General features: G+C 39.0%; 1 protein-coding gene across 1 annotated transcript in view; it reads right to left on the reverse strand.

Annotated features, from left to right (window-relative positions):
- Positions 1-15,180, reverse strand: part of PCDH15 (protocadherin related 15) — a 459,942-nt gene that overhangs the window by 187,597 nt on the left and 257,165 nt on the right. The window contains exons 13-14 of the mRNA XM_074830171.1: positions 10,232-10,366; positions 8,971-9,120 (exon numbers count right to left, since the gene is read on the reverse strand). Of these exons, the coding sequence (XP_074686272.1) occupies positions 8,971-9,120; positions 10,232-10,366 (285 nt within the window). The remainder of the gene's footprint in view (positions 1-8,970; positions 9,121-10,231; positions 10,367-15,180) is intronic.

Genomic DNA, 15,180 nt, shown 5'->3' on the forward strand with positions numbered 1-15,180 from the left:
GTTAGAAATATGAATCCCCACCTCAGCCACGCCAGTTGACAGCCCCATGTCCTAGGTAAGCCCTTTCACTTCTCTTCCTCTACACACATACAGAATAACACGTTATTCTACACACGACGTATAATCACAGAGCAAACTGCTCACAGTGCCTATCACTTGACTTGTATTACTGTGATTAAAACTGCATCTTAATTATCACCATATTCAGAAAACAAAAAGAAGGACAGCATTTCTCTTACATTTAGGGATGAATCACCGAAGTACCATCAAACTACACCTGTACCTCTGGACTTTCTAAGGTGAATTTCTTCTTCCCATAGGGGTTATTTTGCTAACACACACTGGTTTCTCAGTTGGCTCTTAATTTTGTTTGACTATATTACCTCAAACAGCACACAGGATGACATAAAGCAGTATAAGCAGTACTTGAGCATCTAGGAGGCCACAGCAAGCAGTGGCAGCACTGCCTGTGCACCCAGCTGCCCGGTACCAACAGTGGTGAAGTGGAAATGACAGGGAATGATGGCACAACGGGCTCCTGCTGCTCCCAGGAGCAGCGGAGAAGTTTGAGGTGGGAAATGGCAAGGGGCACCAGCGGGTACAGCAGCAGAGCCACCCTGGGATGCACAAAGCAATAAGAAATCGCAGCCTCAGAAATTATTCCCTGCAGGGCTCCTAAAGGGAGGATGAAATAAAAAGAATAGGCATGTAGCTTCTTGAAAGGTCTCTGCTGGCCTATCTGCTTTGGTTTTCTTGACACAAACCCTCATGCCAGTGGGCAGCATTGCACATAGGATTGCAAGTCCAGGATTTAAGGGTAACACACGATGATGCAAAACCTTAGCGATGACTGCGAAGCCAACGGCAGGATCAACAGACATTATCTCAGCCAGGGCCAGCCAACACAGCAGGCTAAATGTCTGCCTGCCAGACACCCTTTTCTCATCCCTGTGACACTCTCAATGTTGACAGAATTGCAGACAGGTAGAGGAACTCATTGAAGTCTCTGCTGCATTAGGATGTAATGTGATCTATTAATCAGCACTGCCTCACACTCAACCTTCAGCAGGTCACAGCCTTTCGAAGCACTACCCGCGACTTTCAAGCCACCTTTGCCCAGGGATAGCTAAAGAACTGGAAGAGCAGAAACCAAGCCTAGCAACAAGAAAAAGAGGGGAGATGAAGAATCAAACCCAAAGCTGTAATATTCAAGTTAATCACATTTGAATACAACATTAAACACCAAGGGGAGTATGTGAAAAACTCAGGGATCTAGCTGCTTTATAGGATAATCTCGATTCTTTACACACATAGGCTCAGTGAAATATGAAATTTCATGCAAAAATCCAAAAACTTGCTCAAAACCCAGAACTAAGCCCACAAAAGCTTAAACAAAAGAGATTAACTGAAATGTTAAAAGATAAGTGATCCAGGGGTGTTAACAAAAGTGGGGTTTACCTTGTTTGTTAGGAGTGCAAGCTATTACTGCTGTTAGGGGCTGAGCCACTTTATGGAGGACCAACGTTTTTAAGATGGAATAGGTTGTACGCAGTATTCATTAACTGGAAAGCATGTTAGTTAATTTTCCCCAAAGTAATCCGTATTCTGCTTCTTTCACACACAGCACAGTGATCCAAAGCAAATTTCCAACAGAGAAGTATTTAACTTTATCTAAACTGATTTTACTTGAATTTCTTTCTCACAGATGCTTCCCTCCAACAATACAAAGCGATCACTGTTGCACTAGAATGAGCAAAACTCCTTAATTCATCCTCCTATAGTATTTTGAGACATACTGTATATTGAACTCAGGATAAACACTTGAAATACCTTAAAATAATCATGGAACAGAGATCATCTCCTCTTAGAAGTTTAAAAAACAAGTTAATATCCATATGTTATTTTTTTTTGAGCACATGTCTATCTCCTTTTGAAATTCTGAAAGAGCCATCCTATGAAGACTGCACTTTTGGAACGTGCTTTGCATTCCACCCATATGATGTCTTGATATATCAATATATCAGCTTGCAATGGTCAGTCTCAGCACACCAAAACTCAGCATATAAAACTGACTTTCTGCACTCTCCTAGGGTTTAGAGCCTAAATCCCTGCCAAATTCCCTTTCTTTAATCGCTCGTTCTATATTTTCTATACATAACTGGCTGTGTTGATTAACCTCGCAAAGAATAACTATCAAACCAAGTGACATAGTTGAGAAAAGCACTGTAATAACCTTCTCTACTGAACTTCAAAAGCAACACACACAAAAAGATAAATAAAGGCTTTATGCAAAATACAGGGTCCTAAGTATTTAATGACAGGATTTGGAGCAAGGCCAGTTTTTACTGTGATGACATTAAAAAGGAAATTAATCGACTACACAAGTACATAGATTAATAAGGTTAATTAAACTTACAAATACTGAATGCTTGCAAAGCTAAGTGATTTGAATAACATTTTGGGGGCATAAGCAGGAAGAAAAAACAGAATTAAATAGAATTAAAGTTTAACAGCTGCCATAATATATGATTCTATAAATTCCGTCTGCAGCTGTCCCAGACCCATAGAGCTCCATAGTTAACAAGATTTGAGAAACATGGTCTAAATTATACAGAAAGAAGTACAAAACGAGATTTATTTTATTTTCCTAAGAAACTTTTTGCATCCAGCAGTATCAGCTTCATATAATGTATTAAAAGAATGTACTGAAAGTTTTGCAAAATAGGTCCATATTCTGCTGCAACAAGAAGTGGTTTTCTTGGAAGGAAAAGGAGGTGTACAATGATGGCCTTACAGCTTACAGAGACACATTCTTGGTCGCTATATAAGCTCTGTTCAGACTCACTTTATACTTGGAGGAAACTGAGCTTCAACATTTGACCTGCAACCTTTCTGCAACACTTTCAGTGACCTTGCCCTGAACAGATAAAGTGATTACCAACCTTTCCAGCAGCCCTACGTTTTTCAACAAATTAAATGTTCAGCAAAGTTGGTCTGACTCAGACTGACCTAAAGGGACTCCTGCAGAAACCATGAGTCAACCTGGTTCACCTCCCAATAGCTGTCCTTGGAATGAGTGTTCCGGTTAGGCGAGCGCGAGGCTCCAGAGCCACATTCAATGCACATTTATATTGTATAACAGCATCAAGGAAACAGTACGGTTGTTCTCCAGAGCAGCACACCAGCGAAAAACACTGAGCTGTCAGAAATTAGATGGCAACCCTCCTCATCCTTCTAGGGCTCAGCAGTACAGTTCAGCCTTTAGTTGCGCTAGGAAAAGCAGTAATGAGGTTCTGTGTGTCAGGGGTGGTGAACGGGATCGTGATGGAGATATTCCTGAACTTGAGCCAACAAAACGTAACACCGACAGAGTAGGTCAAAATACTATTTCAATATCTTCAGACATTAAGTCTCTATCCATTATTTTTACTTGAGTGTACAGGTACATTTACTGAGAAATGCAAATATCACCCAGTTTTGCCTTCTGTTTCTGCTAATAATGTTTACTTTGTAGATGGAAATGAATATGCTGATGGACTGAAGGCAAAGGGTTGAAAACCACGGAAATAAAACTTTAAGTGTGGTTTGGAGATGACTTTTCCAAAGATTTCTTCTAAATTGTCTGTGGCTTTATAGCAAGATGCATGCTTAAGAGCTGTAAACCATGAGCATATGCCAAGCTGCAAAGACCTAAACATGTCTCTAATACATAATTTAGTGTGTCTGTATGCAAGGATGGCTTGAGTCACATGTGTAGGGAATGAAAAGAGACTGTTTAAAAGAGACAAAGTGATCCAGTACTGAGAAGCTGCATTTGAGGTAACGGCAAAACAGTCTCGGAGGAGGCATTTATTTAATGTCTCTAAATAAAATTTGTCTCCATGTACAACTGAAAGTACTGTTACTGCTCAAGACTAATTCTACTGTGAGCAAGAGATAAGTGACAGAAACTTTAATGCCTGCAGTTTTACCATGTTTTATCTTTTTGCTTTCATTTCTGGCCTTCAGCACAATGGCCATTTATGCTGCGATGTGTGAAGTTAAGTGCTCTGCATAACCAGGATCTGGAGCAGGACCTCCAAATTAACTTGCACTGGTCATCTTAGGCAGAATTGTTTCACCTCACACAAAGTGAACAGGTAATACACTAACCCACTCCATAGCTTATTTTCCATTTTCAGTCATGGAGTTATTGAATTGTTCTTATAAGAGAGCTCTTGAACATGGGTCATACCTCTGCAACAGGAAATGAGGTAGAACTTAAAATACACAAATAAATTAAAACAGGTTATTTTGGTTTCAGCATTTATTTCTTAAGGCCATTTCCCAAGTTTTTCTGTAAAGAGAACAAACACAAAATCTCTGCATGAGCCAAGGAAGTCTTTGACTTTCAGGCAAATTTACACAAAGATTTAGGTGGATAATGTTTTTTGCCATCCTCTGTCCCTTCTCAGCACTCCCATTTTCTTGCTCAATATTCTCTGCCCTCCATAGTTTATGCTGCATATAGAAATGAGAGATGTCTAAAGAAACAGAGTGGATTTAAATTACTTATGTGAAATATTATTGCAATTACAGCTGCATACTCCAAACATCACTGCGTAACTAGTTTAGATATCTGAATCACATGAAGAAAGTACAAATAGAAAAGTGGAAAACAGGATAGCAAAATTATAATAATATAAACAAGATGAAATTAAGTACTTCAATAGGTTTAATATTAATCAGTCTTTCCAGTGATAATTATTATTTACCACACATCTAACTGTTTTAAATGACAGATTTCTCAATCAGCTATTGTGTCTCTCAGGGAGCACAATAAAATACCTATAAAAGCAAAAGGAAAAATTAGATAAATTCTTAAGATGAAAGGGACAGAATATACAGATATTTAAACTTAACTGAGAAAATACCCTCTTCAACCAAGGCCTCCAACAATCTCACAAGTACTCAGAGTAGACAACTGAAATAAAAGCTTCCCAAACCAATTCTGTTTTCAACCCCCCAATGGCACTGTCATAGCCCCTGCCCAAGAAGTCAGGGAGCAGAGATTCATGCTCCATTCTGTATCCTCAGAAAATGGGGGGAGGTCGTTCCTCCAAAGGGAACAAGCTCCCCTGTCACGATACCCTCCAACTTTCTGAAAAATACACAAGCAGCTCTGCAAAGCTGCAGCTAAAACGTACAACTGGAAGGTAAAAGGTAGATTACCCACCACCACCAGGCTCCCTGATGAAACCAATGCAACTCAGTAGCACACAAATTTGTTTCCACTGTTTTCCTCACTTCTTTTAAAGGCAACAGGGAAAGGAGGGAAATGCCTTGCTCTAACCAGCCAGAGGCGCGGGGGGGGGGAGGAAATTGGGAATACACCCCTGAATTTCACTTGTAATGAATTTTTTTTCCTGCTATTTGTGGTCATTTTCAAGCAGAGTGTAAAGATTTTTTAATTTACTTTTTTTTTTAAAAAAAAAAAAAAGTGTACCAGACAGCAATCTAAACTATTAACTAATATGCTTGGGTTTTTTTCCAGGTATAAAATCAAAATAATTTCCCACAAAATGGGACAACAAGCAAGTATCAACTGGGGTTATTTGTACATTTTCACGCAACTGCACTCAACAAAAAAAATAAAGTTTTAATCCCTTATTACCCTGAGGATAATAAAAGTCAAGTGGAAACTACATGAGAGTGTTTACACTGCTAAACCAGAAATTTGCATTTTTGTAGAAACAGACATGCTTCATAAAAGCAACTTTCTTGATCATCTCTGAAAATAAGTCTGAGTAGGGAGTTAAGTGCAAGACAGTGCTTATGTGTAAATGATTATGAGACTGTACAGATTCACTGAGGTCAGTGTTCTCTTTCTAACCTACTTTCTCTGATTAGAGAAAGTGGTTTTTACAGACTAATCATATCTGACCTGGGCCATTTTCCTCTGGGAACTATCACAGCTGATCACCATCTTACAGCAGAGAATCTCAAATGATTCTTAAACCAGTGATGAGATAGGGTTACAAGATGAGTTTGTTCCACATACAGAGAATAAGCTAAGTATATCATCAAAATCACTGTATTAGCAGTCAAAAAAAAAAAAAAAAAAAAAAAAAGGGCTGTTTTCCTTTTGAGAAGGTATTTATAAAACAGGAAAAAACAGTGATCAGGCTGCACATACTCACCTCCCTTGCCTAAGGAAACCTGTGGGTATTCATGGCACTACAGACTCAGTGACAACTCGTAACTCCACAAGACAAATCCCATTTCTCACACTCCTGTAACACTGAATGAAAGACTTGGTGTCTGCAGCCCAGCCAAAATAACAAGGCAAGAAACTTCCCAAATACCTCAGCAGCCTGAAATCATTATTACTGGCATTATCACAGTACACAGAAATCTTAAGATGACTCTTAGGGGTTTTTTTATGTCAGTTAGGTTATAAACTCAGGTCATCTGGCAGTGTAAGATTAGTTGAAAAACAACCTCTCTCCCAAAACAACCAGAATTTTTTACCCTCTATCTCTGACCACATTATAAACACATAATCTTAAAGCAACCATGTTGACCTTGCAGACAGAAGTGTGGAGGAGGGAAAAAACCCTCACTCTTGGAACTCTTACGTTTTCCAAAATAATTTTAATTTTTAGCAAAGGCAAGTTTATGGCCTGATTTTCCCACTACTCATTGCCAACTTCATCATGTCACAGAATCCCATAATCATCTAGGTTGGAAAAGCCCTTGAAGATCCTCCAGTCCAACCATGAACCTCACACTGACCGTTCCCAACTCCACCAGATCCCTCAGCGCTGGGTCAACCCGACTCTTCAACCCCTCCAGGGATGGGGACTCCACCCCTGCCCTGGGCAGCCCATTCCAACGCCCAACAACCCCTTCTGCAAAGAAATAATTCCTAATATCTAGTCTAGATATCCGTGATATCCAAGAAATACTTCCTAATATCTATGTCATTCTAGAAGGGACCTGTTCCAGATCTACTTCAGGCATTAGCTAAATTCAAATGCTCTGCACAATATTTACATTTAAACTTTTCTTCTTACCATTTCTGCCCTTATGCTTTTTTATCCCTGAAATATTTCTAATCTGCATAATTTCAGTGATCTGATCAATGCTCTTTACACAAGCAGTTACACAGCATCAGTGTGGGAAGGCAAAAGGTAACTGCTGCGATGGGCAGTGGAGGAGCAGGAACACAATAGTCTCTCAGACCAAACCTGCTGGCAGAGAAGTAATTTGTGTCTCTGCTAACCTAATTCTGGTGGCACAGGCTAAGGCAGATGGCATCCTAGAGCCACCTTCTTGCTTTTTCCCAGAAGGAACAATTTATTAAGGAATTTGTACTCCTGCTCTTTGCACGCCTCCAGGATCTGAAAATATTTGCGGTTGGAATGCCAGAAAGTATAAACCCTCCGAAGAGAACATTCCCTTTGAACACAGAAGTACTTTAGCATTTAAGCTGTTTTAGGAAAACACAGTAGCTCTTCTATGTCATCCCAAGTATCATAAACAGAACTCGAGCAGCTCAGAGCATCCTTAAGGCCAACTTTGGTTACTGAAACCATTCTTCTCACACATATTGCAATCTCATTTAGCAACAGCTGCCTCATGTTTCCTGGCACATACATCTTTAAGAGGGAAACCATTTGGATACTCTGATACTTTAAATCCGTAGCACACTACTTTGCCTGATGCCCTGCACAACAAAGGCCATGTGACAACCCTAATGATTTTTTTTTTTTGGACTAGAGTGCTTATGCTTTAGGAAAAAACCCTTGATTTAAATTTTTTCAGCACTGTATGTATCTCTGTATCTTAAATATCAAGTGAATGTATTGCACTTGCAAAATCCACGTGTTTATGAGATGTATCAAACCCTACACACAGCTCCTGAGCAACACTTGCCTTTTGCTCATTCAGGACAAGAGTATTTGGTCTCTTCCCCCAACCCCACCCCGGAACCAGCCTTGTGCCTAGCTTGAAAGAACTTACTTATGTTTAAAACTTTTATCTTTCACTCAAATCTTGCTGAAAATGTCCCCATGGCTACCATTGATCCTTTTAAGCATTTGTAGCCCGGACAGATGAAAAGACAAGATTAACAGTAAGGAAGATCCAGAGATAGCAAATGCAGCAAGTCAGTACAGCTCAGGTAGGGCATATGCCAGAACAGACAATGAACTCTCTCCTAATACTGTTACATCACTGCTACCTCCAAATGCTTAATTCCTGATTATATTTCAGAAAATGGTATTTTAAGTCAGCTGATGAATTTATTTTTTTTCCAATACTCCCACTGCCTTCTACCATCCTTGAATGCCAGCCTCCACTAACAGCATCTTGTCTTCTCATCCATCTAGACTGGAAGCACTCAGGAGCATGGCCAAGATCTTAGAAGAATTACTACCCAAAACAGCCTTTTTACATTAACTTCAGTGCAGCCAGGACTTACCTCCAGTCTGCACTGAAACGTAAATCAGTGCTTGCTAACTGTAATTAAAACTGCTTCTCTCTCTCTGTGTTCAGCACATTTTTCACTGCTCATTTGCTCTACAAACAAATGAATTAGGCTCCTGTGAAAACCAAAAGGCTTTATGACACGGTAAAACATTCCTGGTTATGTTCTACTGAACTGTTTATCTGTTCTTGCAAAATATTTTATTTCAATATCCCACTAATACAGGAGAATATCTTTTTCTTTTGAGATTTTTCAGATGAAAAGGTTTTGTAGAACTTCAGATGAAACAGCTGAACTGCAGCTATACATCTAAGACAGGCCTATCATGTAGCATTAGCAACTTTTTTAATAGCTATGTAACTAATGAAGTGGATGGAGATACACAAACTTCATTTCTAGCTGTTTCAGTGCATTTCCAATTTGTATTTACAAGACCATCTACTGCTAACAAAAAGAGAGTTTGTTAACTAATAAAAGCTAATAAAAAGACCTGAAATTACCTTTATAACGCCTTCCCCAGGCCCCATATCGGTATAAACCTTGACATTGTATGATATATTGGAGAAGGTTGGGGAATTATCATTTGCATCAATCACCACGATATTGACTGTCACTGGGTCACTCTCCTGTACACCATCAGAAGCTGTCATCTTCAGGGTAAAAAAAAAAAAAAAAAAGCAGAACAGGAACATATTTTAATGGTGTGTTCTTAATACAGTTCCAACTATGAGAAAATACAGTATGACAACTAAAAACAAGCATTCAGTTTTTCATCTTTGTCTGCATTTACAATTATAGGAGGCTTCAGCTGAGCTTGAGCCTGCAGTGTGCAAGACTCAGGGCAAAAGCAAAATGGAACAATGCCTTTAAAACACAGTGTGTCAGATCAGCAGGACAAATGAGAGGCAATAACTGTTTCCCAGGGCTGGGGCTGGGATGTGAGGGGGTGGCGACAAGGGCAGAGCCTCAAGGAGCAGGGCCTGGCCACAACAGGTCACAAACCTGTCTAACACTGCAAGTCTCACCTGGGCATGGCCACACAGAGGAGCTGCTATAGGTATCTTAAACATCAAAGACAGCATTTTAAGGTGGGGCTTAAAGAGCTCAAAGCCTTCTTACTCCATAGAAGAAATCAGAGCTCTCCTTTCAAATGCTAAATGGACAGAAAATATGGAGGCATTGACTGGTAACCCCTGCAGAGGAACAGGGTTTCCCTACAGCACATTTGCAAATTGCTTTAAGGCTTTTACTCACAGACTGGGAAATGCCTGAGGGAGTATTAAATCCATTCATGCTTTTTTTTTTCCCCCCTTTTTTTAAATACTGCTGGCTGTGCTTTATGTTAGCCTACTTTTTTATGTTGTACTAAAGCAAAGTGGAAAGGCCATTACAGGTGCCATGTTCCTAGCTCAAGGGCAGGGAAGAGAATAGGCCAAGGTGGCCTCAAAGGCCATGCTGGGCACAAAAAAGAAGGATCAGACTGTGTCATGGGAGGGTGGTGAGGAGCAGGATACAAGCCTGGGACCATGGAGACGATGCTGGTAGGGGCATCAAAAATGTTACTATCAAACCAAACACATGCGTGTCGGAAAATCACACTACCCCAGTTACCAACACCCACCCCCCAGCCTCACCCCCAGTATTGCGGCTGTTCATCCTTCACTGTTCTTCTGTGCCATTTTAATGATCTACAATTAAGTTATAACTAAAAATTTTTCAACTGAACAATGCCTGACGTGCCTTCAAGCGCATTTAGCTTACCGAGAAGGTGTAAAGCTGTTGGACTTCTCTGTCAACAGGCTGCAGCAGGGTGAGGTAACGGGTGATGCCACTCGGAGTCACAGTGAAAAACGTATTGTAGTCGTTCAGAAAGAGATGGAGTTGGGGATCCTTGGTCTTTAAACGATATTATAAAAAAATAATTTTATTATAAATTCATATACAGCTTTAAGTTTCCAATTACTCAACGCAAGTGCTTGTTTTAGTTGAAACCTAAATAAGCAGAAATTACAAATGCTGCGACCAACAATCTACAAAACTGTAAAAAAACCCCACCAAAATGTAAAAAATAACACTGCTGATCTAAAAATCTAATCTTCTTGATGAAAAATGTATTAAAAATACACTTTAACTTATAAGTAAACCCAATGGTAAACAAATACCTGTATCTGCTAGTTTTAAATGATGCTTTTTTTTCATTAAAACAATATTTTTAAAGCCAAATATAATTACCAATATAAGAAACCAGATTCAATCATTTGTTTTCAACCATATTAAAAACAAAACAAAACTTAATTACTGCAACAATAAAACAGTTGAGTCGATGCAATGAAAAAAGATAATCATATGTGTTGAAGCATATTGCTAAATAAATGCTCTTCATAGATTCTCTTTATGTCTCAAAAAGAATCAAGATATATTGACACGGAATTATGAATTTCTCAGCTGATCAGGTAAAAAACATAGTAAAGCAACTGTGATATAAATTTCAATAGGAAGTAACATTTTAAGGTAAAGTGGGAAAATAAAAAGCAAGTCAAGGCATGGTGAATTTGTTACTCATGACTTCCCTAGGTAGCCTGCTGGGAACAGAGATTTCTGGTTTGGATGGCTCCATGTATAAATGGGCAAGAACCAAGAGTGTTGCCATGTAGAAATGGGCAAGAACCGAGCAGTTCTAATGCTGCGTGCAAAACCATGCGACAACACAAAGATAAGGCAATGAATGCATCATGAGATATCCTGAGCAACTGGTTGGGTTGCTTCCTTTTCCATCCTCTCTCCTAGAGTGGTTGGCAGATTATAAGAGTATGGGGAAGAAGAATGAAACATTCCCTGGGGAAAAAAGACTGAAATTTATTTGGGGACAAAAGGAATCTCAGCTCACAGAAAGGGGGAGGAATGTTTCTGCCACAGACAGAATCAGAATTTATTACTGTGTGTAATTTATCTGCTCTATTCCCTGTAAAGTCCAGAACCTCAAGCCAGTTCTTTCCAGTGTGAATTTAGCGGATGGATATAAAGCTGCAAAACGGACATCCTACCCTTAGTCCTTACCCTGCAGTCTGCTGGATGCCAGTGCAGGGCAGGCAAAAAGGTGTTTAAGCTCTGTATTACCTGGTGGTTCTGAAAAACCCCATCATTTAGGGCACTTTTCTGGGATGTCTGTTTTGTTGAAATGACAGAAACATGAATTGTGACCAGGATGAAACATCTCAACATCTTCCCCCATCTCTTTAAAGATGCTATTGAGTTATTAAACTGATTAGACTGCAAAGGTCACTCTACATTACAGTTAAATTTAAAAAAAAAAAAAACAACATTACCTTTTATTGCCTACGGTATTCCAATAAACATTTCTGTGTCCTTGTATGTAATCTGGTTATTTAACCTGATTTAATGTGCTACTCTGGGTCATTAGTTATTTAGTTTATTTCTGTTATATGAAGCAAGGTTACAAAAGAGGAATGCAGATGTGATCGGGCAAAACACAAAAGTCTGGGAGACGAGTCCAGTAAAAAACTGCCCCAAATAATGTGGAGATGAGGAATCAGAGGACTACTACCATGAATAAAACATAACAGAAAATCCAGTGGCCACACAGGCATAACTTGAAAATTATTTTTATCACCTACTTTCCAACATAATTCTACAGAACCCACCCCATTCAGAGTAGGAGACACAATGCAGTCAGAAATAGCTGATTTCAACAAATTATCCAAAAAGTAGCATTACGTCCTCCTTCTCAGAACATTTTCTCAACCTGAACCCAAACACTTCTAGTAGGTTAACTCCTATCCTGTCATTACTGTATAAGTAAAACAAGAAAACAGACCACTGGAAAGTTCACCAAGCCCTACAGTACAGCAGGCGTGAACACTTGGGCTAACTCTAACATGCACTAAGAGTCATAATGAACAACTACGAGGACAGATTAGTACAACAGAAGGAGAAAGAGAAACTTATTTTAGCAATCCAAAATACTCTCAAGCACACATTTTGGAGGGCTAAGATTATACTATTTAAATAAGAAACAATTTCAGTTGCTGAAAGCTGTGTGAAAGAAATATCAAAGTGTTCTAAATGAGTGGTTTCCTATTGCCTAAAGCTTTGATGCAACGATGCCAGCTCTCAGTAAAATTAAAGTTCATTTTACAGCTAGCAATGCAAACGGCAATCTCTTTCTTCCATGAAAAATTACAGAAGGTAATTGCCAATAATTGTTCACTGTGTAGATACTACAAAGTCAGTCAAAAATTTAATTTACAAAAACCCTGGTTAGTTGTTACAGTTCTTGCTTGTCATGCCATTTTGAACACTAATAAACTATTTTTTTTCCTAATTTGTTCTTGAGACAAACCAATGATGGAGATCCCACATGTTCCCGAAGTAATCTATCCTATTCCTTAGCTATACTCATATTAGAAATTTTATCTTAATGTGTAAGTTAAATCGTCTTTACTGCAATCAATGTCTACTTGTAATACCTTCCATGCATGTCTGACCTACAAAGCAATTTATTTCCTTAATCTCGGCATTGTTGTGCTTTTACACATTTATCACATTTTATGCAGAAAGAAAGACTGCTCGACTTAACTGTGAACTTTTTATGTGGCAGATACTGTGAGAGAACACAGCTGTGGGAAACAAACCATCTACGCTGGAGCATTATTTTCCATACTTTATTTTTTTAAACTATTATTTTATTTTGAGGGCTGGACTTAAGCATTGTGATTTCTGACTACATTACTGGGTCATGTAGACTAACTTGTCTCTGACAAATTGTTTAGCATGTAATTTTAAGCAGAAAACTATCAGAATTCACACAAAAGGATATACATGCAACATGCAGGGACCATTTCAAGCACGCAGTTCAAACCTGGTATGGTTTACATACTCCAAACTGACTAGTAGGTACTTTTTAAATTTAAAAAAACCCCAACTTTCTTTAATACTCACTATTTCTATAAAGACATATAATTATTTAATGAACATAAAGCAATCACAGCATAACCACAGTACAACATTACGCCCTAAATTAATTTGGTCCAATGTGATTAAAGGGCTCTTTGCGGGCTTCACAAAACAAGTGACAGTCTCAGTCTCAAACACCAACAGGGTAGAGAAAAATGAAGGACAAGGGGGACTAAATAAATAAATAAGTGACACAATTAAAACACAAAGTAATTTTGCAAACAATACCCAATACCTACAGAACGGTACCTGGTGCAAGCTACAAAGAAAAACATGTGATACAAAATGAATATAAGTAAAGAAACACAAAGCTGATACTGATGGACATCACCAAAGCAGTACATTTGGGGAAAAAACAGTTACAGACAAAAATACAATAAAATGAGATGCAGGAAGTGCTCCAATGCACTCTTAATAAACAAAGCCTGGGTCTGAAGTTTGAAAGCCTGCACGGACGTTAACGATACATTTCTGCTGCTCCTTTCCTCATACAGGCGCTTACAAGCTCTTCTTAAAGCCAACAGTTTTCTACAATTTACTAAGATTGAACCAAAACTACATGATACTCTCAAGAACGAGCAGACAATGACACATATTCTGTATGTGTTTCAACATCCCCAGGGACTTTTTAGAGGGAATATAGTTAACTGTTAAATTCTCCAGGGTAGCCAGAACAAGCTCCAAGAGTATCAGAAATACTCAGACTTTCTGATTGCTAGCACAGGCTTGTCTCCAAAAAGCTGTAGCATTGACGAAGATAATTTAATGATACATCTTGGTTTTCCAACATTCTTCATGTGGAGGATGATTAGCACTGAAACGCCCACAGAAGAGAGTTGTTTCATTGAAGAGATGTTTCCAGCATTTGCCCTCCTCATTTCTTGGTGAAAGTAGAAAATCTCTTCCACTCATGTCTTTCATTGGAAAAATCTGAGATTTACAGTCTTGCAGAAGTGAAGCAAGTGAGCTTCTCAGTCTCACTGACAAGGGGTTGGCACTCAGACTGTGTTGGCACTGACCTTGTTTTTCTCTAACTTATGCCAGATGAGCTCTGCAGGGCCTGATGACACAGTCCTCCAGGTTCACAATAGCTTGGGTGGAACAGAGAAGGAAGACACAGCATCTGGAGTGAATTTCCTGCATCTTTAACACTATAATTAGATATCAGAAGAATAACCTGAAGCACAGCCTCCTGAAAAGTCTTTGTGAGGGCTTTAGTTGTAAAACCGCTTGGACCAACAGAACCCGAGGAGAACATATCAAGCCTAAATTCTGAGCGACTGAAAAATGGAGGGAGGTAAACCAGCCTAAGAAGGCTTTGCTCAGGACACCCTATGAATAATTTTTTTCTCTGTAAACATTTTTTTCTTTAAAGTGAGTTTGCTTAAATAACATTTTATTGTACAAATTAAAATAATACCGAAAAAGCTCTTCACCATTTATGTCATCTCCACTTTGGAGGAAAAGATGACAAAAGACTAAGAGAACCAGGATGGATGCTGAGTAGTGCTTTAATTCTGAATTCTTTCAACTACCACCAAAATCTCTCCAGTCCCTCCACAAAGCAAGGGCTGAGGCACAAGCACGACTATAAAGTCAGGCACTAAAAAGTGCTACAACACTTTTCAGACTTTTTCAAGTTGAGGTGCAAAGGGCCATGCCCCAAATGAAAAGCTGACACAAAAGTTTTGAAAAAATAATCTTCTGCTCCTCATACAAACAAGACACTCCTGGGA

The sequence above is a fragment of the Strix aluco genome, chromosome 7 (assembly GCF_031877795.1).
Source record: "Strix aluco isolate bStrAlu1 chromosome 7, bStrAlu1.hap1, whole genome shotgun sequence".
Lineage (NCBI taxonomy): Eukaryota > Metazoa > Chordata > Aves > Strigiformes > Strigidae > Strix > Strix aluco.